The following is a 26037-nucleotide window of genomic DNA, read 5'->3' on the forward strand; positions in this document are numbered from 1 at the left end:
ATNATATTTTGTGCATTTTCATGACATTTTTTGGTTAATCTATTTATGACTTGATCAATTTGTTTCAAAGAGTAATTATTGTTCACGAGAAGTTTTTTTATTGCAAATATGCAAACAACAATGAACAGGAAGATAATGGCAACCCCTCTACCACGTCTAATAACTTTGATAATAACAGCATCACAAGCCTCACCACAAACAGTTATCAAAATAACAACAACAATAATAAAATCTCTTTCCTTGACACTTTAGTCACCATGCACGCAAATCAGCTCTCTACCCAAGTATACGTCAAACCAACAAACTCTGGACAATGCTTAAACTACAATTCCGATTGTCCCGTCAAATACAAAAACAACGTCATTAAAAACTTCATCTCACGCGCTTTTAAATTATCTACCGACGATGAATCTCTTCACATAGAAATTCAAAGAATCAAACAGTTACTTATTAATAATAATTATCCAAATACACTCATCGACGACGTCATATCTAAATCTCTCAAGAAATTCAAACAACCACTTCTACAACCACAGCATGAACAACAAACAATACCTATTTACTACAAAAATCAAATGCATAATAACTATCTAATTGATGAAAAACAAATTAAACAAATCATTAGATCAAATCTCACATCAAAAGATTAAAAGATTAAGTTAAAAAGATTAAAAAATAAAAAGATTAAGTTAATAATATATTATGATACAACAAAAACAGTCCAAGTACAGCAAGGCGCTATCAAGGATCACTTCAATAACCAGCTCAACATACCAGTTACTCGAAAAATTCTTGATAATAACACTAGCATACTTTGTAATGAACGTCGTCCCTCAAGTCTCAAAATAAAAGAAGCTATTCTCATCCTCAATAATAAACCAACAATCAACACGCAGTCAGACAATTTCGCCCACGTCTTACAACTTTTTACTCAATATCGCGACGTTGTACTGCCTCAATTGCCAAACATCATCAATAGACATCAACTACACACCAAATATAAATACGAATATAACACACAAGAACGCACCATTAACAACAATCCGTTTGTCTCTTCACGCCATAAAACTCAAACAATTTGTTCACTAACTTCATTATTTGCCACGCCTTAATATTTCTTTATACATATTTATTGCTAAATAATATTATATCCAATTGTTAAATATCTAATAATTCTCCAATAAACTGTCATATCATTAAATATTATTATCGACTTCCCATAATTTCTGCATTACTTCTCGTCACTATGCTAACCATGTACACTTCAACTACGATAATACACAAACAATTTTACTCATAATTTTTCTTTTAAATTTATTCGTTTATTTTCAACAATGTAATGAGTTAATTATAAAATATAGGTTGTTATTCATTTATTTATTCATTTTAATATCTAATAGTCTATTTTCTATTTCTTATAATTTATATTATTAACTCCTCATTTGGTTTTACATTCTTTTAAATTTATTCGTTTATTTTCAACAATATAATGAGCATATATAGCATGTTATTCATTTATTTATTCATTTTAATATCTAATATTCTATTTTCTATTTCTTAAAATTTATATTATTAACTCCTCATTTGGTTTTACAATCTAGGCTCCGACGATGGCATTAGCCGAAACGGCCGTCAGCCAAACTTCACAGTTTAATAAAGTTGAAACAAAACAGCTTCGTGTTGTGGAAATTTTATTTAAAAAACTTCTAACTGCAAAATGGGGTGTAATCTTCAACCGAACATGTTTATCTGAGAACCTCATACCAAATTATATATATATATAGTTGTGAGTTTATTGATATCATAAATGGCAATAAACAGTGTGATGGACATATGGCTTCTCTCGACGTTGAGAGCCTATTCACAAATGTTCCAATCGAACATACTATCGACATCATATGTTCACACGTTTACAACCATCCCACACTACCTCAGCTTGATATACATCCAGATTTACTCAAAGATATTTTGCGATTGTGCACTGTTCAGAGTCCGTTCACTGCTCCCGATGGTTTACTTTATCTGCAGGTGGATGGTGTGGCGATGGGATCTCTTGGCCCACTTTTTGCTGAGTTTTATATGTCGGATCTTGAAACTCGCATATTTAAAGACCCAGATAACAAGCCGTTGATATATTCGTCATTTGCAAAACGGTTTCTGATGTGTACTGTTGAATGTCTTCCAGAATAATTCCCATCTAAAATTTACTATCGAGTTCAGCAAAGAAAATGAAATTGCGTTTTTGGATTGTCTTATCATGCAACACGAGAAACAATTAATTTCAAAGGTCTATGTTAAGCCAACCAACTCAGGTCAGGTGCTTAATTACAACTCAGATTGCCCTGAAAAATATAAATATAACGTAGTTTATAATTTTGTGCACAGGGCATATAAAATTTCATCCAATAATACTATTTTTCATAGTGAATTAGTTAGAATCAAACAATTCTTAATAAACAATAATTACCCGAACAAGTTAATAGATACCATTATTCGCAAATACTTGAATAAAATCAGTGACTCAACATCTGTTCCTTTTCTACCATCGGCTTCAACAAAAACAATAATACCGATCTTTTACCTTAATCAAATGCATGACAACTACAAAATAGATGAATTTCAACTTAAAAATATTATAAAATCTAATATCTCCCTGTGTAATGGTGAACATAAACTTAAACTCATCATATATTATAAAACTAACCGGACTTCTAACTTAATAATAAAAAATAGTAATAGACATTCTACAAGTATTTTGGAACAGAGTAGTGTCGTGTACAGCTTCAATTGTCCTATGCCACACAGTGTTGTGGAAAATTATGTTGGGCATACGCGTACTACTCTGGCCAGAAGGCTTACGATGCACGTACAGAACGGTGCCATTAAAGATCATATGCTCAAATCTCACGGTTTGCCACTAACCAGAGTATTACTTGATGTTAACACGAAAATACTTGAACGTGAATCGCACCCAGTTCGCCTCAAAATTAAAGAAGCTTTATACATCTACAAGAATAAACCCGCTATGAATAAACAATTTAACACATTTGATCATAGCCTACATCTTTACTCCCAGTATAGACATGATAGTCCACAACGTGCCGTTCATACCAATATCCTAGAACCACCAATGTTGCGCCACTTCGAATACGAGCCAATGCCAAAAGAAGCGATACTGTTTAATGGTGAACATGTTACCACTCGTCATAGGACTAATGTTTCCGTATCGCTGGTTTCGTTATTCGACAGTACATCTTAACATCCATATTAGCTGTGATACATTACAATTACTTGTTTTATTTTTATTTTATTTTCATTTTATTTTTTCATTTTATTTCATTTATTTTATCTTATTCCATTATATTTTTCATAAATAGTCTATATTCCAATTTAATCTAAGTCAGTTGTTTCATTTACGGATTCGTTTATTAAAATTTCTTATATATCATTATAAACTTAATAATTAATTTTGACAATTTTCCATATTCTTTCCACACATGTCTTCTTTTCACATTCAACTAACTTATTTACGTTTTATTTACATCATCCGATTTTAACAAATTTTCACCGAACTAAACTTCAGTATTAATTTATTTGTTTTAATATTTAATTTAATACTATTTTACTAACTTTTTATTTACATTTATATTTTTAACCATAAATTTAATTTGTACACGTTTTGCATTGTTTTCACTAACAAAGGTTTCTCGTTATTTTCTTAATAATTTTATTACACATACATTTAATATGCATTCTAATTTTATAAAAATATTTCATGCTATTCTTATTTTCATAGGCTCTGAAGATAGACTTCCCGAAACAGCGCTGTTAGCCTTACCATGTCTATTGTTTTAAATAAATACGAGTTTAATAAATTCAGACTTGTTGAGTGTTCATTAAAGAAAGTCATTAATGCAAAATAGGCATATATCTTCAATAATATATATATGTATATGTATATATATATGTATATATATATATATATATATATATATATATATATATATGTATATATATATGCCATTGCGTTATTGAAAACACTTTGCATGGTAATTGGCACAATGCTAAAGGGTCATTTGCGAATGTGCTGTTAGCATATGATGTTAAAGGGTTATTAGCATTTTGCAGGACTAGATGTAATACATCCTAGAGTTTTAATGGGAAATGCGAGGTTTGATTAGTATCATTAGATAAAAGTGTTGTTTTCGATGATTTGAGGTTAAGTCATGTGGTACCGTTGTATAAAAAAGAAGAAAAGACCTGGTCCACAATTATCGTCCTGTGGCGCTCACATCAATTAGTTGTAAAATGATGGAAGCACAGATAAGGGACTATATTATGAAGTATTTCATCAGAAAAGGTCTTTTAAAAAGCCAATTTAGTTTCATCCCTGGACGTTCTGCAATTTCGCAACTTTTAACAATTTTGAAAGATATAACTAAGAGAGTGGACTAAGATCACAAGGTCAAGGTAGTCTGCATGGCTCTTGAGAAAGCGGTTGACAAAGTTTCGCATAGTCGTTAGTTGTTCAAATTTCAAGGGTATGGTGTGAATGGAAAGATAGTGAAATGTATGAATAAATATCGCCGCAAAAGAACTTTTCAGGTCAAACTAGATGACGTCTTAACAGAGCCAAAATCGGTTTTGAATGGGGTCTCTCAGGGTTGGGTCTTGAGCCCTCTGATTTTTTTTATTTATATTAATGACATTTCATCTGTATGTGACAATATCCCACTTTTTGCAGATAATTCAAAAATTTACAGAGTATTGAAGTCTGAAGAGGACAAAATAAAAATTTATGCGCGATATTGGTAAATTAGTTAGTTTAATTGGTTTAATAATTGGAAATTGAAATTCAACACAGATAAATGTCAGTTGTTAAAAACCGTGTTCACCCTACACTACACCATTTTGATGGCATCGGATCACTTCATCCACCAATTGTTAAAGAAGTTTCAGATCTTGGAGTCATTGTAGATGATAAATTGAAGTTCAATAGTCATGTTTTAAGGGTAGTTCACAAAGCGAACTCTACGCTAAGTGTCATTGCCAGAAATTTCAAATACCTTTCTGACAAAGCTTTTTTAGCTTTATATTGGTGACATTGGTGAGGTCACACATAAAGTACGGTGTCCAAGTAGGTAATCCATACAGAGTTGGTTTAATAGAAAAACTGGAAAAAGTTCAGCAAAGGAAAACGCGTGTGAGAACATGCCGCAGAAGTCTTCCATGCGAGTACCGGTTGGTCTAAAGACGTCTAAAAACCGACCTTATTTTGTCATATAAAATAATACATAGTCAGCTATCTGCCGATGTTGTCCCTAAGTTACTGTATGCACATAATGTTTGTACATAGGGCCACAACTTCAAGCTAATTATAATATCAAGCTAGGAATAATGGAACAAACTGCCTTTGGTCGTTGTTAATGCCATTCCTTTGAGCGGTTTCAAATCAGCAGTCAATAGTTACTACAGTGACTCAAAGTTCAGCTGGCCATCTAATTTGTACTTGATTTGTGTGCCTGTTCAGTTAAATCAATTTTGCTTGTTGGATCAAAATTAGTTTCGTTTGTCATTTAACAATTTATTGGTAATCATTTTGTTTTTGCGTACGCTCTTGTAGGTTCACGTGTTTATATTCAGTTCAATTCTGATGACACTGTTTTTTGCTAATTCCATCTAATATATTTTTTGTGTTTATATTCAGTTCAATTCTGTTGACTGTTTCTGCTAATTCCGTCTGATAATATATTTTTATTTAATTTTTTATTTTTCCGTATTTGTTTGGCGAGAGTTATGCCCGTGCTACTCAAAATTATAATAATAACTTTCGTTTATATTTTCTCCGATCAAAGACATCCACGGAAAATACCACACGAGCATAATATTTTGAACGACCAAGATGGAATTCAAAGATACTAAATTAATTTATAATTGACAATATATATATATATATATATATAAAATAGTTTATACAATGTCTTAGACATGTTGTTGTTGCACGGAGATAATGCGTAAACCTTTGGGAGGCATCAAATGTTCGTACCGTGAATATTACAGTCATGTAAAGTGCTCTAAATTGACTGACTAAAGTTTTAAATTGTTGAAAAATACAGTGAATTTGAAATATTTTTGCGATAAATGTCTAAAGTTTTTCGAGTCATTCAACACTGTCCACAAGCTTATTGAAAAACAAGACGAACGTTTTATTCAGATAAAATTAATTAAAGAAAGCAATGCCAATATAATGCGTGAATTAAATCAATTCAAAACCTTCCTAGATTTAAGCCAAGAAGAATTAAGCTAAATATCAAACGCTGATGATTTGCTCGCTACTTAAAAAATGAACTCAGCACGGCTTGGTCCAGTATTGTCAAGAAAAATATTGATGCTGTATCCAATGAAGTGAAAACTGTCAAAAAGACATTAGACAAAGTTAATGATAATAAAAAACGTGAAAACAACATTGTTTTATTTAATTTGTCTGAAAGTGAAAACGTCTCAAAAGACAGAGATGTTGTTATGTCTCTTTTAAAGTATCAACAACTTTGATGATGATGCTTTCAGTATGGCAATTTCAAGACAAGGAAGAAAAAGCGACAAAGTTTGTCGACCTGTCATCGTCAGGTTCAGTGACGTTACATTCAAATTGTTGATTTTGAGAGCGTCTTTTAAAATAAAGTCACATTTTTGCCTGAGGATTTAGACATTTTTGTTATCACTGAGTCAAGGCATGGTTCACAGGGGGTTGATACTGTTCGTTTAACCATGCCACCTAATTATTCATACGTTGATTTTATTAGACCTAGTGATCCTAACCATGGTGGTATAAATTTTTTTCTAAAGTTTTTTCAATTTGAAAAAAGTTGAATTTCCCCAATTCAGAGCTTTGAAGCCATCGCTACAAGTTTCTTTTTAAATAAGTCAAAAGTTGTTTTGTTAGCCATTTACAGACCTAGTTCTGTTCCAGTTTCTGCATTGTTTTTTGATAAATTGTCATTGGTTTTAGAAGACATTTCTGTTTCATCTGATTTTTTGGTTTTTGCCGGTGATTTTAATATTCACATTGAAAGATGTAATGAATTAAATACAATTAAATTGTTAGATATTTTTGAGTCGTTCCAGGTTTGTTGTCGAGTTGGTGGCCTACACATATTTTGGGTGGAACATTCGATCTCGTCGTTTCATCGGTTGGTTTTCCACCTAACGATTGCACAATATTTCCATGTGGTGTTCATTCAGATTTTAGTTTCATCAAGGTTATTTTTCCGTTTGCTTATAGGAAGCCTACAATGTTAAAAAAATTAGTTCGGCCATGGGATTGTATCAACGATTTGTTTGCTAAAAAGATGCAATCAATTGTTGATGTAATTGCCCCACTGCATTACGTTAAGTCCGATGATACCCACATTGCTCCCTGGTTTAATGATCAATATAGACGTATGAAAAGAGCTTGCCGGAAATTGGAAAAAGCATATCGAAAAAACCCTAACGATGTTAAAACATGCCATTGTGACTCTCATATTAAAAAAGTCATCTCTTGATAAGAATGATATTGCAAATTATCGCACGATTTCCAGCCTCTTGTTTTTATCAAAAGTCATTGAACGATTAGTTCTAAAACAATTTTTAAATTAATTGAATGTGCATGGTTTAATTATAATCCATCAGTCTGGTTACAGGCAGTATCACTCTACTGAAAATGCTCTGATCGATATTTCTTCTGAATTGCTTGCATCTTTGGATTCACAAAATGTTTCACTTTTGGCTTTATTAGATATGAGCGCTGCTTTTGACTGCGTCGAACAATCACTCCCTTTTTATAAAATCAAATGCCGTTTTGATGTTGCGGGTGTGGTTGTTTCATGGTTTGAGTCCTATTTGATTGGTAGGACGCAACAGGTTTGTTTCAATAATTTTCTGTCCAATGTCGAAGTTGTTATTTCCGGTGTGCCCCATGGTTCTGTTTTAAAGTCCCTTTTGTTTATATTGTACACGGCTGATGTTTTTCCTATTATTGAAAAATATGGTTTCAGATACCATGCCTTAGCGGATGATTTGCAAATAATTAGTTGCGATAACACAGACCTGGGTTTCAATGCGATGGTTGATAGATTTTTATGTTGTTTTGATAAATTAAGTGAATGGAAGGTAAAAAATAAACTAATTCTAAACGAAAACAAAACACAAATTCTGCATGTCGGTACTTGGCAGCAATTGAAAAAGATTAATATTAACTCTATCAACATCGATGGTTCTAATGTTGAGTTCTTCACTTTCGTTAAAAATCTGGGCGTTGTATTTGATATGAATCAACATACTAAGTCATTGGTTAAAGATTGTTACTATCAACTTCGCAAACTCAGGCAAATAAAAAATCAGTCAATAACGACACCTTGAAGTGTTTGGTTCACATATTCATTTACTCAAAAATAGATTAATGCAACAGCATTTTTTACGGAGTTTCAAATGGATTGATTAATCTTCTTTAGTCAATTCAAAATCGTGCTGCTAAGATCGTTTCTGGAGAGTTAAAATATGACCATGTCAGTAATACTCTGCGAGATCTTCATTGGCTTACAATTAAAAAAAGAATTGTCCTCATGCTTGCCGTTATGGTTTTCAAATGCTTAAATGGTTTTAGCGCAAGCTACTTTTCCGGAAGGTGTTTATACAAAACGAAAACTATTCATCACTTGCAATTACGCTCAGATGATCAGCTGGAAACTTGACAGCAAACCTGACTACGCAGGACCTATATATAGCCTAGATTTTTAGCATAGATTCAATATTTCTTTACAATACTCCATCAAAAGATTACAATTATAGCAAAGATAACTATATCAAATACTAATAAACATAGCGCAATTTAATCATTCCGGCGTTTATAACAATATCCATATGCAAACAAGTTTCAGCAAGACCTGTGGTAATCATTTGAATCATTTGCAACAGTCTGAAAGTGGTAACGAACCTGTAGACTATGATTTTCTCCCTCACTACTAACGCAAAAGCACTCAACAAAATTAACTGTGGCATTTTTGATTACAAGATAACTTTTTTTAAATCCTTTTTTTAAATACGACATCGTGTTGAAGAAAATAATTTAAAAAATTAACAGTTTGTACAATCCAAAAATACCAACAAGTTATTCAATCAATACAGCATGTACCTTCCCGAACATGAATCAAATGGATCAATGATAGCAAAAATACATACCTTACTGTGTGTTTCTAAAATTTGCTTCAAACATTTTGCACATCTAAATCTAAACTAGAATGTGCATTGTTCAATAAAATACTAAATAAACATTCAGTGGTAACATTCTCGATTTAATAAAATTATACAAAATATTAATACCTGATATGTTTATACATTGGTTGTACAGTCTAATAAAAAGATATAACAATAAATATAAGGTTAAAATAGAAAAAGTAAAAATAATAAAACATGAGGATATTTTTATCATTGGATTTTAAGATTCTCCTACCTTGGGAGAACTGGGTCTATGGACGCTAAACGATGATTGATTGATTTAAGATGTTGTTTATGTGTTCAGACCAAACAGGATCAAATTTGTCCTCTTTAAAAAATTTAAAATCTTTTCGCTGAAACTAGTAGGCCATAATATAGACAATGCACAGGCGTTCAATAATAATTGCCCACTCTCTTTCAAACAATTTCATCTATTATGTTATTTTTGCTACGTTTCTAACTCCCAATAAGTTTTTATTCAAACTTCACTTTTAACACGCTTCATATGTTCTGCATTAATTTCATCATCGCCCATAGAAAAATTCAAACTTTGTGAAATAGGACGACCAATTTCAATTTGCAAAATAACACACACAAAAATTAGTAGAAGATTATTGCGAAAAACAACAAAACAAACAAAAAAGATCCACCTCCGAAAAAACTGTACAATTGTTGTCTGTGAATAAGCTATTGAACAAGAAAAATTAAATAATTCACCAATGGCAACAGATGATTTATTTCAGATTATAATATTTTCATTTAAAAGAAATTCAAAAATATTTATTTTGTTGTTTATTTTGTTATTTATTTATTTTGTTATTTTATTGATAAATCTAAAAAATAAGAATTAGTGAGCAGTATGAATGTTATGGGGATTAATAAAAATTAAATCATAACGTTCTATCTTTCACTTATAAAACATTAAAATAAACTTACTTTACACTTAAAAATAGCACTGGTCCAGTAAAAAATAATGAAAACCCAGCTATAATATAACCAAAGGAAATTATGAACAAGGATAAATTAGGCTGCAATGTTAAATATAATAAATTAGATATTTTTTTTAAATTATTCAATTTAAAACAAATTTGTGTTAAAGAGAATAGATTTAAAAATCAACAGTTTGTACATACCCAAAAATACCAATAAATTATACAATCAGTGTTGCCTTGGCCCTGGTGTTGCTTTGGCCCTGAGCAATCAGACTAATCGTGCACTGAATGAATGGCACCCGATCAGTGAAAGAACATCAATATGGTGCTATATCAGTGATTGTCTGCTATGCGCCAACTAATGAGGCAACGGCTGAGACCAAAGATCTCTTTTACAACGCACTAGAGGATTCGTTTCGCTTCACCAGGCCCACCGACCTCATCATTTGCCTGGACGACTTTAACGCGGTAACGAGTGTTGACTGCCGTATGCCTGCGGTAGTTTGCCCCTTTGGTGGCGGGTCACCAAACAACAACTCTGATCGTTTTTTAAAATTTTTCGCCTCCGCGAAACTGGTTTTGCCGTAAGGATATCCATAGACTGACGTGGCACTCAAATGACGGTGTTACGGCTAAAGTGGTTGACCATATCTGGTAAATGGCAGGTGGCGGGCGGTTCGTAACTGTTGTGTGTATCGTGGCATGGAGTTTGATACTGATCATTCTCCGGTAGTAAACACTTTAGCAATCTCCCTTAAGGGCACTGTGGTTAAAACATGACCTCCTCCTAAATTCAATATCCGTCTTTTGCGGGATAACATCACTACCGCAACATACGCGGCCGAGGTGAAGAAGTGTTTCGTCACTGCTTCGGAAAATGAGCTCTCCTCGTGGAATTCATTTTGTGATGCGATGATCAAGACGGCTAGTAAGGTTCTTGGTCATGCTATTCCCATGCGTCATGAATGGATCTCAACCGCAACAAGGCGACTGATCGAAACGAAACGGCAGGTTAGACTTAGTGGCATGAAAGAAATCGCCCGCTCACTAAGTAGGGAGTGCAGGAGACAGCTGCGTAGAGATTGTCAGGCTTGAGCGGACAAACTGGCGGCAAATGGTATTGTAGGGAATGGACGGACCAAAAACGCTTTTGGTCATTTCCGGAAGCTTAGATTGACAACCCTGGCTGTCCTAGTCCTATTCTCAATAAAGCTAGAAAGATGGCGAGAATACTACAGCCAGTTGCTCAACCACCCAATGTCGGCGCCTTCGCAGGAATTGCTAAATTTTACTGAATCCACTGCCCAAGAATCAGGGATTGACACTAAACCCTCTTCCGTAGCTGAGATTATCGCAGCTATAGGAACGCTAAAAAGCGGCAAGGCACCGGGCCTGTGTAACATTCTTCCGGAGATGCTTAAATCAGGTGGACCTATGTGTGCTAGTTGGCTGCACTCCGTCATCACCAGGGTCTGGCAGTCCGGTGCAGACCCGGATTATTGAAGGAAAGGTATCCTCATTCCGTTTTACATGGGTGAAAGATCCCGCAATGAAAACTATAGAGGCATCACTTTGCTGTCAGTTCCAGGCAAGGTGTTTGCCCGCGTCTTTCTTGATCGCATCCGTACTCTCTTGCTGTGTCGGCGCCGTGGAAAACAAAGTAGCTTCACGCCTGGTAGGTCTACCATCAACCGGATATTCACGCTCTCACTCCTTCTACAGACAGGACGTGAATTTGGTATAGCTCTCTCTCGATTAACTACGTTGACTTTAGAGCGGCTTTTGATATAGTCAACAGGAATGCTACTTGGCTGTTGTTCCGTGGTCTGGGCATCTCCGATCACCTGGTAAAACTGTTTAAGGCTCTATACACCCACACCTTCAGCTGTGTTAGATCGGAGGAACGATGGCTTGTGCCGGATGAGTTCTTGGCTCCGATGGATTAGATCATGGAGCGTTCCGTACACAAAGTTGTACTCGGCGCCACAATTGGCAAGTTGGTATTCACGGGCCTGGATTATGAAGATAATGTTGTTTTGCTGGCTGAGATGCGAGATGTTCTCATACTGTCGTTGGCTGTTCTGTCCGAGGAGGCTAAGCCTTTTGGTTTAGAAATCAACTGAGACAAAACGAAAATTCAGGCAATCTTTTTGGGTGATCCACCACCCACGCCTGTCTGTGCTGGGTAATGACGTACAGATTGTAGATTCGTTTCCATATCACGGCTCCTAAATGCACTCGTCAGGCAGTAGTCACGTTGAAATTTCGCGTCGAATCATCATTGTCCGCGCATGTATGAGGTTCCTGGATCGTGGTATATGGCACTCCGGCATTTCGGTGACGACCAAAGTTCGATTGTATAACGCATACATCATCCCCGTGCTGCTCTATGGATGCGAAGCGTGGTCAACTACTGGCGCTCATTTGAAGATGTATAATACTGACTAAAAATACTTCAAAATTTTCAACGCAAAATTTATTCACTCGATAGGGGGCATGGTGCAAGTTAATTTACTCGATAGGTGACGACGATTTTTTTTGTTTTGCAATTTAGATGACGTCATAAATTATTACAAATTATTTTAAAATTTAATTAGTAGTTTTTTTTTATTAATTGGACATACCTTGGAAATTTTTATGTTTTAAAACACCCGAAACAAAATCTAATTTTGCTTTGATAAGGAAGGGTGTGGAAGAGGGTGGAGACTGGGTTGACTAGTTAGGCAGCTTCGAATAACCGGTGCCTATTCTGGTCCCTAAGAGACTTAATACGTGATTCTATGCTCATTGGCATAGTTTCAGAAACGTCTTAAGTTCTCAAAAAGAGTCAGCCTTGGGTTCACCAGTTAGGCAGCTTCGAATAATCGGTAGAGACCGACCGAAATTCGGTTTCGGTTTCGGCGCCGAAACTGCCAATTTTTCTAGTTTCGGCCGTTTTTCGGTTTCGGCCGAATGTTATATTTCAGTTTCGGCCGTTTTTCGGTTTCGGCCGAAACTAAATCATATTTGCCGAAAAAAACCGAAAATATTTTTTTTTCAAAAATACTTGAGTAAATTACATGAAAGTGATAAATGTCTTCTAAGGAAAACTGAACTACAAGTGGATTATTGCTGAAAATGTTTGATATTCTTAAATAACTATATAAAACTACATCATTTATATATTACCACCTATGTATATATATATATATATATATATATATATATATATATATTATACTTAAAATTGCAAAGATTTGCATATAGACAAAGAAAAGCTTTCAATATCATCATACACCATAACGCAATTATAAATCATCACACTCATATATATAAGTGCATATAAATGTATATATAATCCTTATTGTATTGGGTGGTCTATATATATATGTATATATATATATATATGGCTCTAAAATTTACAAAGTTTATCTTTATTGAAATTTGACCATGCCTGATAAACACATCAACATAATTTATGCAGAGATGGACTTAAGCTCAACTCAATTTTTCATGGTTCAGCGCTATTTATATACACATACACACAAGATATAATTTATAAATTCTCACCATATATATATATTTATTTATTTATATATTATATATATATATATATACGCACAAGTATAATAAGAATAACATTTCATTGTCTATAAAAAAAATTTTAAACTTCTTTGTTGTTTTGAAGTAACTGTCTAAATTTTTAAAGTAAAAAGTTATATAAATGATGTTCTATTAAAATTTTCAATATTCGGTTTCGGCCGAAAATATTTTTTTAGTTTCGGTTTTTTTCGGTTTCGGCCGAAACCTATTTTTTAGATTCGGCCTTATTTCGGTTTCGGCCGAAACTGAAATTTCAATTTCGGCTTTGTTTCGGTTTCGGCCGAAAGAAAAAAAACAGTTTCGGTCGGTCTCTAATAATCGGTGCCTATTCTGGTATCTAAGAGACTTAATTCGTGATTCTATGCTTATTGGCATAGTTTCAAAAACGTCTTAAGTTCTCAAAAGTGGATTTGGTACGAGACTCTATGCTCATTGGCATAGTTTCGCACGCGTACCAAAGTCACACAATTTGTTTTCAGTGTTGTTCTGACTCTTGTTGTTTTGTGTTGGTTGTGCGAAAGCTGACCAGACTCGACGGCCCAGTGAAAACAGGCCAGGGTTGTGCGAAAGCCGACCGACTGACAGACAGGCCCAGTAAAAACAGGCCCTTGGTCGTGCGAAAGCCGATCAGACTCGACGGCCCAGTGAAAACAGGCCAGGGTTGTGCGAAAGCCGACCGACTGACAGACAGGCCCAGTGAAAACAAGCCTTGGATTCTGTGAAAACGAATCCGCCTCATTGTTTTGTTTCTTGTGCTATTTGTGGACCTAGGGTTCTTTGCTGGATTCTATACTCATTGGTATAGTTTCACACGCAGCTTGGAATTTCCATAGGCTCCGATTTTTTGTAATTTTTTCCGCATTCATTTCTTGGAGTTGTAACGACATCACCATCGGATACACACGTCGAGGTTGTACGATTGAACGGCAACAAACATATCCCAAGTCGAAGACCCAACAAGAATAAGTTATAATTCCTGTATTCCAGTTTGTTCATTGACATTTTACATTATTATAGAGTTCATTTAGTTCAATTCCTCTTCATTTACTTCCGTCGATTAATAAAACTGTTATCGAATATTTTTCTTTACGCGTTCGTGTGTTACTCAGTAAAATCATATTGTTATAATACTCGCTGTCGTAACCGGTTTACGATGCGACGGGTTCAAATCTTCGATTGAATAAAATACTCCAAACAGTTATTAAACTTTATTTACAGAAGAAATCAACTATTATTAGTTATTAAACTTTATTTACAGAAGAAATCAACTAATGGTTTATTTCCAGTAAATTCGCACTAACGCAACAATTAACTTTTAAATCTTTCAAAATCTATCGCTACGACAACGTCAACAAACAAATCAAATATCGCTTTAAATAATTCACCGAATCGCTATTCACAAAATCACGAATTTCACTAATCACAAATATCACTAATCACGAATATCACCAATCACGAATATCACTAATCACAAATATCACTAATCACGAATATCACTAATCACGAATATCACTAATCACAAATATCACTAATCACGAATATCACTAATCACAAATATCTTGCGACGTGCGCTTATATACTCTTCGCAAGCGTCGTTTCTAGATTCTTCCCGATGGTCCGATTCCAGCATACTCTAGAACGTTCCAGTCACTAGAACATTCTAGAATACGCTAGAATCTAGTGCGTTCGATAGCACGGTTAGTTCTGTTCGTCCCGAACAGCTTTCGTTCCGGTGTCCGCATGGTACGGAGCCAGTCTATCCAAATGAACGATCTTCATTCTTGCTCTCGACTTCCGATATTCCTGAATACGGTAGACGACGTCATTCAAGCGGGTGATGACTTGATAAGGTCCTTCCCACCCTCGCTGGAGCTTTGGAGAACGTCCTTTCTTCCGCTGTGGGCTGTACAGCCAAACTAACTCGTCGACAGCAAAACCGCCACTGCTTCCTTTCAAGTCGTATCTGGTTTTGGCCGCCTCCGTGTTTTTCATAATTTTAAGGCGTACGTAACGGTGGATATGGTTTAATCGCTGTCGAAGATTATCCACGTATTCCGTTAATGGTTGGTGTGGTTCGGGTGGTACGCCATATTTCACATCAGCTGGAGTTCTTAAGGTAGTCCCAAACAGAACTCTTGATGGCGTTTCTCCAGTAGTTGTGTGGATAGCACTCCGGTATGCCATAAGAAACAATGGTATATGACGATCCCAATCCCGTTGATTTTCGTCGACTACTTTAGCCAGATGTTCAATCAGGGTTTGGTTGAATCGTTCCACCATACCGTCAGACTGTGGGTGAAGAGGTGTCGTTCGAGTTTTGTTCATACCTAGCAGCTTGCACATTTCACAAAACAGTTGTGACTCAAAATTTCGACCTTGATCTGAGTGGAGTTCCAATGGGACACCATATCGACTAATCCAGTTGAGTACAATTTCCTCAGCGACGGTACATGCTTCTTGGTTGGGTATTGGAAACACCTCAGGCCATTTGCTGAAATAGTCCGCTACAACCAGAATGTAACGGTTTCCATAATCTGATACCGGAAAGGGTCCAGCAATATCTATAGCAATCCGTTCAAAGGGGACACCAACATTGTAGATTTGCATTGCTCCTTTTAGCCTTCTTTTGGGTCCTTTGACTGAAGCGCATGTGTTACATTTTCGACACCAGCTCTCTACATCTTCTCTAACGTGAAGCCAGTAAAATCCTTCTCGTATTTTGTCAAGGGTCTTGTTCACTCCTAAATGTCCCCCAGAAGGGCCGCCATGCATTTCATCAAGGATTTCGGTCGTTCTATTTCTTGGTATTACAACTTGCATGCGGTGTTTTGATCCATCAGCTGATTCCCATTTTCGTTTCAGCAAATCCCCTTCCAAATACAAAAAGTCCCACTGAGCCCAATAACCCTTTAACACGGCACTATATTCTGAGATGCTTTGCCAGTCCGGTCGCTTGCCCTCCTTCTTCCATGTGATTAGATGTTGTAGGTCCTCATCCGCAAACTGTGCATCAGCAAGATCCGTCGGTGTCCAACCGTCATCCGCTGATATTGTTGTTGCTCTTATGTCTTCCGATTGTATCTTCTCCTCGTGACGACAGCAGTATTTGCATCCTGGTAAACATGGTCGACGTGAGAGAGCATCAGCATTACTACGAGTTGTTCCTTTGCGGTGCACGATCTCGAAGTCGTACATTTGTAAACGCTCCAACCATCGGGCCATCTGTCCTTCAAGATCCTTGAAGTTGAGGAGCCATCTTAACGCTGCATGATCAGTTCGGAGAAGAAATTTCTGTCCATAAAGGTACTTGTGGAAGTGTTTTGTTGCATTGACTATTGCTAGTAACTCCTTCCTGGTCACAAAATAGTTTCGTTCGGGTTTTGTGAATCCTCTGCTATAATACGCTAGCACCTTTTCTTCTCCGTCTATATGCTGTGACAAAACGGCTCCGATTCCGTTGTTACTTGCATCAGTATCTAACACGAACGTCTTGCCACGAACTGGATATGCTAGCAAAGGAGCATCACATAGTTCAACTTTTAACTTTTCAAATGCTGAGTCGCATAGGGTATTCCAGTTGAAAACTCGGTCCTTCTCGGTAAGTTGGTGGAGAGGTCTGGCAACTTTTGCAAAATCCTTTACAAAACGTCGATAGTACGTTGCCAATCCCAGAAAACTGTGCAATTCATTTTTATCCTTTGGAGTTGGCCAGTCTGTCACAATTTCTATCTTGCTGGGATCGGTTCGAACTCCATCTGAAGATACCACATGTCCCAAATAGTTAACTTCTTTAGAAAATAACCTGCACTTTTTAACGTTCAGCTTTAAATTTGCCACCCGATGTCTTGTGAAGATCTCCCGTAAGTTTTCGACGTGTTGATCAAATGTTCTTCCTAGAACAATTATGTCGTCTAAATAGACAAGACATGTTTTCCAGTTAAGACCTTGCAATACACATTCCATCAGTCGCTCGAATGTAGCTGGAGCATTGCACAATCCAAATGGCATGACGGTGAATTGCCACAACCCCGATCCAATAGAAAACGCTGTCTTTTCGCGATCGTTCTTGTCGATTTCTACTTGCCAGTATCCGCTTTTCAAATCAAGCGTAGAGAACCAACTTGAGCCAGATAGGGTGTCCATGATGTCATCAATCCTCGGTAACGGATAGCTGTCCTTTTTAGTCACATCATTTAACTTCCTATAATCAACGCAAAAACGGGTAGTGCCGTCCTTCTTCTTTACCAAAACAACTGGCGAAATCCAGGGACTTGATGACGGTTCGATGACGCCTTGATTCTGCATTGTCGTTATCATTTCGTTTACTTCTGTTTGTTTTGCTAGAGGAAGACGTCGTGGTACTTGTCGGATCGGTTTCGAATCCTGAGTATCAATTCGGTGAGTTACCAGAGCTGTTTTACCTTGGTCATTGTCACCGGTTGAAAACACGTCTGCAAAATCAGCAATCAACGCCTCGGCTTTTAGACGGTCTTCTTGATACAAATTAAGCTCATCCAGTAGATTTTTGGTAAGTTCTTTGAGTCTATCTTTGTCAGTTGGTAGAACCTTTTCCTGTTGCTCCACATCTAATGATTTCACCAAATTTATTGATTGGCAATTACCTATTTTCTCGCCTTTTTTAATTTTAATAGTGTGTTTAGCGGTATTCATTATTCTGACAGGAATAAGACCATTTTTGTTCGCTTCTACAAGGCATTTTCCAATGACCGCGTTCTGTATATTTGTCGTTGAGGTTGGCTCCATCAAATAGAACTGGTGGCCCCTTGGATCGCAATTCAACTTGCACCATACGATGTTTTCAGATGATTGAGGTAGTTCTATGTCACAATCGACTGTCACTCGAATGCATTTTTCATCGCTATCCCCCATTATCACTTCTGTATTTCTCCATCTAAGAATGCGTTTTTCTAAGTCAATTTTGAACCCATATTTTGTCAGAAAGTCGACACCTATTATGCATTCGTCGATGATATCCGCGACTAAGAATGAACCTTCGAATAACAAGTCGCCTAGCTGAACAGTACGGAGAATCTTTCCATAGACTGGTGCTGTTCCTCCGGTAGCTGTTCGAAGGATGTATTTGTTAGAAGTCTCTTTCTTCAGATTGGGTACCAAATCAGATCTTAAAATCGATTTTGTTGCTCCGGTGTCGACTGTAATTACGCATTCTCGTTGATCAACTTTTCCGTTCAGCCATAAGTCGTTTCGATTTCGATGTAGTCTGGAAACGTTAATTACGGTACTGGGGGCGTCAATTCTACTAGCCAATCTCTGCCCCACAAAGTTGGCTCTTATTAGTTTTCCGCCTCTTCGTTAGAAGGGGCCGATCGTGATACGGGATCATCTTCTCTTCTTTTGCGCCATCTTGTCGCGCAATTTCGGCAGTAGTTATCTTTTAGGCGGTGTTTACAATCACGACGTAGATGGCCTTTTTCGCCACAAATCCAGCATTGGGGTACACCATGCTGTTGGGGTTTGCGTTTCACAATCACCTTCTGGCAAGAGCATTCTTCATGTACTTGGCGTAGACGTACGTCACTTTTTGATGCTTGCTTTGCCGATTCAAAAGTGAGACTGTGCGCAACGGCATCCTTGAGTTTTCGTTTATCTGACAAGAGAAGGGATTGCTTGAGTTCCGAATCACGAAGGGCTTTGATAAACGTATCCAGGGCAGTTTCGTCTCTATGCTCGGGGTCTGATGTCGGATACGACAGCAATGTCAACCGTTCGATATCTTGTGCCAGCTGCTGAATGGATTCACCAGATCGTTGCGTTCTGTTTCTAAGTTGAGACCGATAAATCTGCTTCATGTGTTCTTCACTATAACGTAAATCCAACGCGCTAACCAGAACTTCATAGTTGAAGTGGTTCTCCGCCGGAATCGTCTGAAGAACCTCTGCTGCTGAACCTCGCAGGGCCAGTATCAGTGCTGTTGCTCGTTCTTTTCCGTTCCAACAGTTACTAGTTGCCGCTGCTTCGAACTGGGTTTTATAAACGTTCCAGGACATCTCTCCGTCAAATGCTGGTACCTTCAAAGTTCTTCCAGATGCGTGATCTAACGGCATGGCCATTTTTTTGGATTGCTCCAATTCTCGCTTCAATTTGTCTATCTTGTGATCTACCTCAACGGTCTGACGATCAAGTTTCTGTTCGATCATTTCTATTCTTGTTGACTGTTCTTCAATCTGTTCTGCCACTTCCAATTTTACGTGTTTTAGCTGGTCCTTGATCTGTTTTAACTCCTCTGTCTGTCGTTCGGACTGTTCCTTGATCTGTTGTTTTAACTCCTCTGTCTGTCGTTCGGACTGTCGTTCGGATTGTTCTTTGATCTGTTTTAACTCCTCTGTCTGTCGTTCGAACTGTCGTTCAGACTGTTCTTTGATCTGTTTTAAATCCTCTGTCTGTCGTTCGGACTGTCGTTCGGACTGTTCTTTGATCTGTTTTATTTCAGTTGACATACTAAGCAGAAGTTCCATCATTTTAGCGGTTGTAAACGTGCCTGTGCTAATTTCATTGTCTTCGTCAGCACCATCAAACTTGAATTCGTCTGGGTTCTTACCTTCGTCAATGAGAGCTTCTCTCAGACGTGCAACTAGTACTTCTTTGTTGCCACTTGTGACAAGGCTTCGTTTCTGTAGTTCTTATCGTAGTTGAACTACGTTCAACCCACACAGTTTTGACATCGTGTTCTTTTTCTACGAGTAGCAATTCGCTGGTCGAAGATCCCACTTCTGACACCGATGTTATAATACTCGCTGTCGTAACCGGTTTACGATGCGACGGTTCAAATCTTCGATTGAATAAAATACTCCAAACAGTTATTAAACTTTATTTACAGAAGAAATCAACTATTATTAGTTATTAAACTTTATTTACAGAAGAAATCAACTAATCGTTTATTTCCAGTAAATTCGCACTAACGCAACAATTAACTTTTAAATCTTTCAAAATCTATCGCTATGACAACGTCAACAAACAAATCAAATATCGCTTTAAATAATTCACCGAATCGCTATTCACAAAATCACGAATTTCACTAATCACAAATATCACTAATCACGAATATCACCAATCACGAATATCACTAATCACAAATATCACTAATCACGAATATCACTAATCACGAATATCACTAATCACGAATATCACTAATCACAAATATCACTAATCACGAATATCACTAATCACAAATATCTTGCGACGTGCGCTTATATACTCTTCGCAAGCGTCGTTTCTAGATTCTTCCCGATGGTCCGATTCCAGCATACTCTAGAACGTTCCAGTCACTAGAACATTCCAGAATACGCTAGAATCTAGTGCGTTCGGTAGCACGGTTATAACAATATAATTCGAAAAAGCCCAGTGCCACACAGGACTGGTCGAACTCACGATAAAAATATACACAAAAATTATTGTTGGACCATAAAAAAAATTCCCTGAGAAAGATAGAGGGGAGACTGCTTCAACACACCAGTCAGTTTCATTTTGAAAATTTCCAACAATTGTTGCCCAACGTGGGGCTTTGTCATCATTTTAAAATTTCCGACAATTGGCGCCCAACGTGGGGCTTTGTCATCATTAAAATTTCCGACAATATATATATATATATATATATATATATATATATATATATTGGACGAGGTTTTCTTTGATGCAAATATCGTTAAATATTTTTGCCCATTTTGCATTAATTAATTTTTTAATAAGCATTTCGACAACACGAAGCTGTTTTTAATTCATATTTATTATCATTATGTGTCATCCTAGGCTTACAACGTTGTTTCGACATACAGTCATCATCAGAGCCTGGTTTTACGAAATATCAAAAATTGAATTATAATTTAAACATTAAAATCAAGAAATTTAATGAAAAGTACAAGAAATGAAATTATGACGTTGTAATTAGAAAATTAGAAATATGAAAATGTAAAATATGAAAAAATGTTACCTTGTAATAATAAAATATTGCAATAAAACAATAAACGGTTTTAAACGAATGAAATTAAAACAAAATTATGAAAATAAGTAAATAAAATTGTGTAGAAACGTATAATAAAACAATTCAGTTAGACGTGAAAAACAAGTGTTTCGTGGCGAGATGATATTATAAGTGCTAGTTAATCCTTTTATATCGTCAGTAAGACGATATAAAAAAAGGTGAATGTAGAAATTAAAATTTATTATTATAATTAATAATTTAGAGATAAAAAATAAAATTTGAAACAAACTAAAATGATGTTATTAAAATAAGTATTATAGAAAGATAAGTAATAAAAATAAAAATATAAAAATATCATAAAAAATATCATAAAATAAAAATAATTTAGCAGTTATTGAATAAGGTAGCAAGTGACGTGATGACCATGGATTTCGGGCGTGACGTCAATAACTGTGTATTAACTGGTCGAAAATTGTCAGACTTAGAGCGATATTCGTATTGTTTGGGCACTGAAACGTCTGCTGGCTTGTTTTCGACTGCAATCGTTGGTATCAGTTCACGATATTGAGAAAATAATTGAAGGGGTATGATCGAAACTATTATATTGTTTGTTTAATGTTGGCTTGTATTTGTTGATATACAGGGCTTCGCAAATTTTGAGACGTCCAGTATTTAATACTGAATCCAGTATTGTTGTATTTGAATCCAATATGGTCCTAGTAAGAGGCATATGGTTCTCGTTGGACATATGGTCTCTAATGGCGCCGTCCTTCAAATCAAACGTTTCGGTCTGTGACGACAACAGTTGACTAAAATTCATTATATACTACAACACCAACCGCACCTCAAACCTCATCATAAAAAATAGCAACAATCCTCCTTCATCTACGTTAGAGAGGACGAACGTCGTGTACCGATTTACATGTCCTATGCCACACAGTGTTGTGGAAAGTTACATCGGCCACACGCGTACTACTCTTTCTCGTAGGCTCACTATGCATTTGCAGGACGCGCCATTAGAGACCATATGTCCAACGAGCACCGATCTTGTTCGATTGTTAGATTGCGTCGGTTGGTCGCTGAACTTCGAGTAAATGTTGGTAATAGACCATAATTTTTACAATATTCTATAAATTCTACCGAATGTTTGGCGTTAATATGTTTGTAGTCCGTTTTTTCAATTTAATTCATTCTTGACACTGCAGTCAACATCACAGTGATCCCATTGATTCAACAATTCAGTTAGTTGATTGGACAAATCTAGAACTACCTTCCTTTTAACTTTTAATTCTCAAGAGAGAATTGAAAAAACAAATTGAAAAAACGTACTACAAACATATTAACACCAAACATTTGGTAGAATTTATAGAATATTGTAAAAATTATGGTCTATTACCAACATATATATATAAATTGGTTTTTTCAATTTTTCTCACTAAAGTTTTTTGGTGAACGTTTAGTTTATTAAAATTCAAAATAAACTTATTTTCCGAATTCATGCTGCAAATAAGGCCATATTTCGATTCCGAATGAATCATCATCAGTGCTTTCTGCTGTTTATATAGGGAAATATTGACTTTGTCAAAATGAATTTAGATGGAGAATGACTTTGTCAAAATGAACTTAGATGGAAATTAGGTGTCAAGTTTCTTTATTTGGTCTCCTTTTCTTCATCGATAGCATCATATTCTTCTTTGTCACTATTTACAATGCTAGTTTTATTACTTCTTTGTTTTCGTTGTTGGTTAAGCGCCGGGTTGGAAGTGAGGTTGTCATTTTTTGTTGTATATTTATTTTTGGTTTATTGATGTCAATCAGGACTGCTTCTGCAATTTTAAGATGCGTGTAGTTGCTCGACAGCAACACCAAAGTATTATACCAGAACATTTAAATGCGAATACCAAGATACTCGACACAGAAACCCACCCGGGTAGGTTGAAAATCCATGAGGCCTGCACATAAACAAATGTAAACCAACCATGAACAAACAAACCAATAGATTCGACCACACTCTCCAGCTATTCTCTCAATATAGTGATTCGACGCCGACGTTCCCCGTCAGAAACCATCCACAGCAGGTGACGGTACCACAACGATACGAATATCGTTCCACAATCGACAAACTCCAACCTGCCAATACGCAGTTTGTCACTAATCGTCGTAAATCATACGTCGTCGCGTCACTCACTACCTTATGTGATAATTAATATCCATGCCTCGCTTCATTTACAATCGATAATTAACATCACTTACATTACTATTCCACCTATTCACACATTAGCATAATATATTTATTCAAATACACTCGTATCATCCCACCACTCCACACACGTTTCGTTGTCATTCCAAATTTGCAATATCGATATTCGTACTTCTACCTTCACATCCAGTATTTAACTTTTGAAATTCATTTAATATATTTTGTATATTGTATATTTTATTATTAGTTATCTTAACATTTAATTTATTTTATTGGCAAATTAAGTACCTTTACTCAAATTTCGTATACTTTTTACATTAATTTTAATTTAATTTCCTTAATCATTTTACGCTTATATTTTCCCAATTTGGTTCGTTTATTTTTCTTGATTTTACAATTTTAAATATTCAATTCATATTTAATAATTTAAAGGTAGGCTCTGATGAAGACATACACTGTCGAAACGACGTCGTCAGCCGTTCGAAATGCTCGACGAGTTTAATAAAATTGAGTTACAACAATTGCGTCTTATTGAACAAACCCAAAAGAAATTAATACAAAATGGGCAAGAACATTCAACCAAATTTGTTATAACGAAAACCTCGTGCCAAACTACATATCATATGAGATACATACATACATATATATATACTATCATGGCGTCGACACGTGCGGTTCAAATTAATGAACTTTTTGTTTTATTTGTTCAATAATTTAAGCTCGTTGGAAAATGTTTCTTTTATAAATAGTGTGAAACAGTTCTATAATTTAGACGAATTTAATACTGGTAAAAAAGTTCTTCTGAATGATCTGAGAAACTCTAAAACGGATAATTCTTGTTTTAAACTTACACAGAGAGCTAACAACAAATATGACAAGTTGTTAGACATTATTGATATTGTTAAATTTTGCACGGACAAGAAAGTGGATTTACCAACTTATGTCGCTGCAGATTTTTCGAAAATCCCGGAACCAAGATTAGAACATTTTCTGAATTTATTTGAATTAAAATTTAAATCATTGGAAACTAATTTAAATAAACGTATAACGGAGATTGCACAAATGGCAAATAACCTAAAGTTGAACAATTCTACTGTGCACTCTCAGCATGTCGTTCCAATAACGTTAAATGCGCGCGACATGAAAAATAATACTTCAAATGTTTGGTCTGATAAAGTTATTTCTTTGAATCTAGTTATATTATTTAAATTAATAGAATTATTACATTAGAGTATGATTTATTAAATTTATTATACTTGCTATTAGTATTATTATAATAATCTTTACTAACTATATTTATTTTTTTTGTTAGTCTTATTAGAGTTAGATTTAGACAACAAATAACATTCGTGAAGTCCTTATGTCACTTGTTAAATATCACCACATTTCAACTACTACAAAGTGTTGAAGATCGACTTTTGTTGAGGTCGATGGTCGCCTTATCCTGAAAGTATAAGGCACGAGAAAGAAGAATGTTGTATGCGGTCCGATGTTAAGGATTGAACACTTATAGTATGAGTGCGTTTATTTGGTGCGTGTTTGTTTGTATGTATATATTGTTAAATTTTTCTTGTTGTTGATTATGTGGTTTGATGTTGAAGATTGAACACTTACAGTATGAGTGGATAAGTAGGTGATAAATATAGTTGGATGGATATAGATGGATATTTATATGCTAATATTATTGAATCATAAGTAATTAAGTTGCTATAGTACAGGATTACTGGTGTATGTAATAAATATTGTGTAAATGTATGAGTTATCTTTAATAAAAATATATAGTATGTGTGTGCAAGATTTTGAACAATTGAGTATGCCTGATAGATTTATTTATAGATGCTTATGAATGAATTTTAATGATTTGGTATGGTTGTTAGTGGTTCAATGATAAAAGCGCACAGAATAAAATTCGCACAAGATAAATGCGCATAGAAAAAAGCGCACATACGCATTTGTCCACTTGAAAAGAGCACATATAAAAAACCCGCACACAGAAAAAAAGCACATCAAAATAAGAACACACAGAAAAAAACGCTTATTGATATAAGCTCACACAGACATAGATGCACATCAACATAAGCATACATGGACATTACACATACACACAC

The 26037-nt window shown here is 35.6% G+C and overlaps 5 protein-coding genes across 5 annotated transcripts in view; 3 read left to right on the forward strand and 2 right to left on the reverse strand.

Moving 5' to 3' along the window:
* Positions 1-1095, reverse strand: part of HELRODRAFT_180340 (hypothetical protein) — a gene marked incomplete at both ends in the record, with an annotated part of 2243 nt that extends 1148 nt beyond the window's left edge. Inside the window, one exon of the mRNA XM_009029659.1 lies at positions 1091-1095. Within this exon, the coding sequence (XP_009027907.1) occupies positions 1091-1095 (5 nt within the window). The remainder of the gene's footprint in view (positions 1-1090) is intronic.
* Positions 1096-8901: 7806 nt separating this feature from the next.
* HELRODRAFT_180341 (hypothetical protein) lies at positions 8902-12635 on the forward strand (the record flags this gene model as incomplete). Its single annotated transcript, XM_009029660.1, has 4 exons — positions 8902-8965; positions 10495-10763; positions 11034-11115; positions 12433-12635. The coding sequence occupies 4 exons, from the start codon at positions 8902-8904 to the stop codon at positions 12633-12635; spliced, it is 618 nt and encodes a 205-aa protein (XP_009027908.1).
* Positions 12636-13616: 981 nt separating this feature from the next.
* On the forward strand, positions 13617-14491 carry HELRODRAFT_180342 (hypothetical protein; the record flags this gene model as incomplete). The annotated part of the gene is made up of 2 exons (XM_009029661.1): positions 13617-13682; positions 14165-14491. 2 exons carry the CDS (start codon positions 13617-13619, stop codon positions 14489-14491), a joined length of 393 nt encoding a protein of 130 aa, XP_009027909.1.
* A 4593-nt stretch (positions 14492-19084) lies between these two features.
* HELRODRAFT_180343 (hypothetical protein) lies at positions 19085-21319 on the reverse strand (the record flags this gene model as incomplete). The annotated part of the gene is made up of 2 exons (XM_009029662.1): positions 19085-20430; positions 21262-21319. 2 exons carry the CDS (start codon positions 21317-21319, stop codon positions 19085-19087), a joined length of 1404 nt encoding a protein of 467 aa, XP_009027910.1.
* A 1120-nt stretch (positions 21320-22439) lies between these two features.
* HELRODRAFT_180344 (hypothetical protein) lies at positions 22440-25159 on the forward strand (the record flags this gene model as incomplete). The annotated part of the gene is made up of 3 exons (XM_009029663.1): positions 22440-22495; positions 23729-23872; positions 24649-25159. 3 exons carry the CDS (start codon positions 22440-22442, stop codon positions 25157-25159), a joined length of 711 nt encoding a protein of 236 aa, XP_009027911.1.
* Positions 25160-26037: the final 878 nt, after the last annotated feature.

The sequence above is a fragment of the Helobdella robusta genome (assembly GCF_000326865.2).
Source record: "Helobdella robusta unplaced genomic scaffold HELROscaffold_61, whole genome shotgun sequence".
Lineage (NCBI taxonomy): Eukaryota > Metazoa > Annelida > Clitellata > Rhynchobdellida > Glossiphoniidae > Helobdella > Helobdella robusta.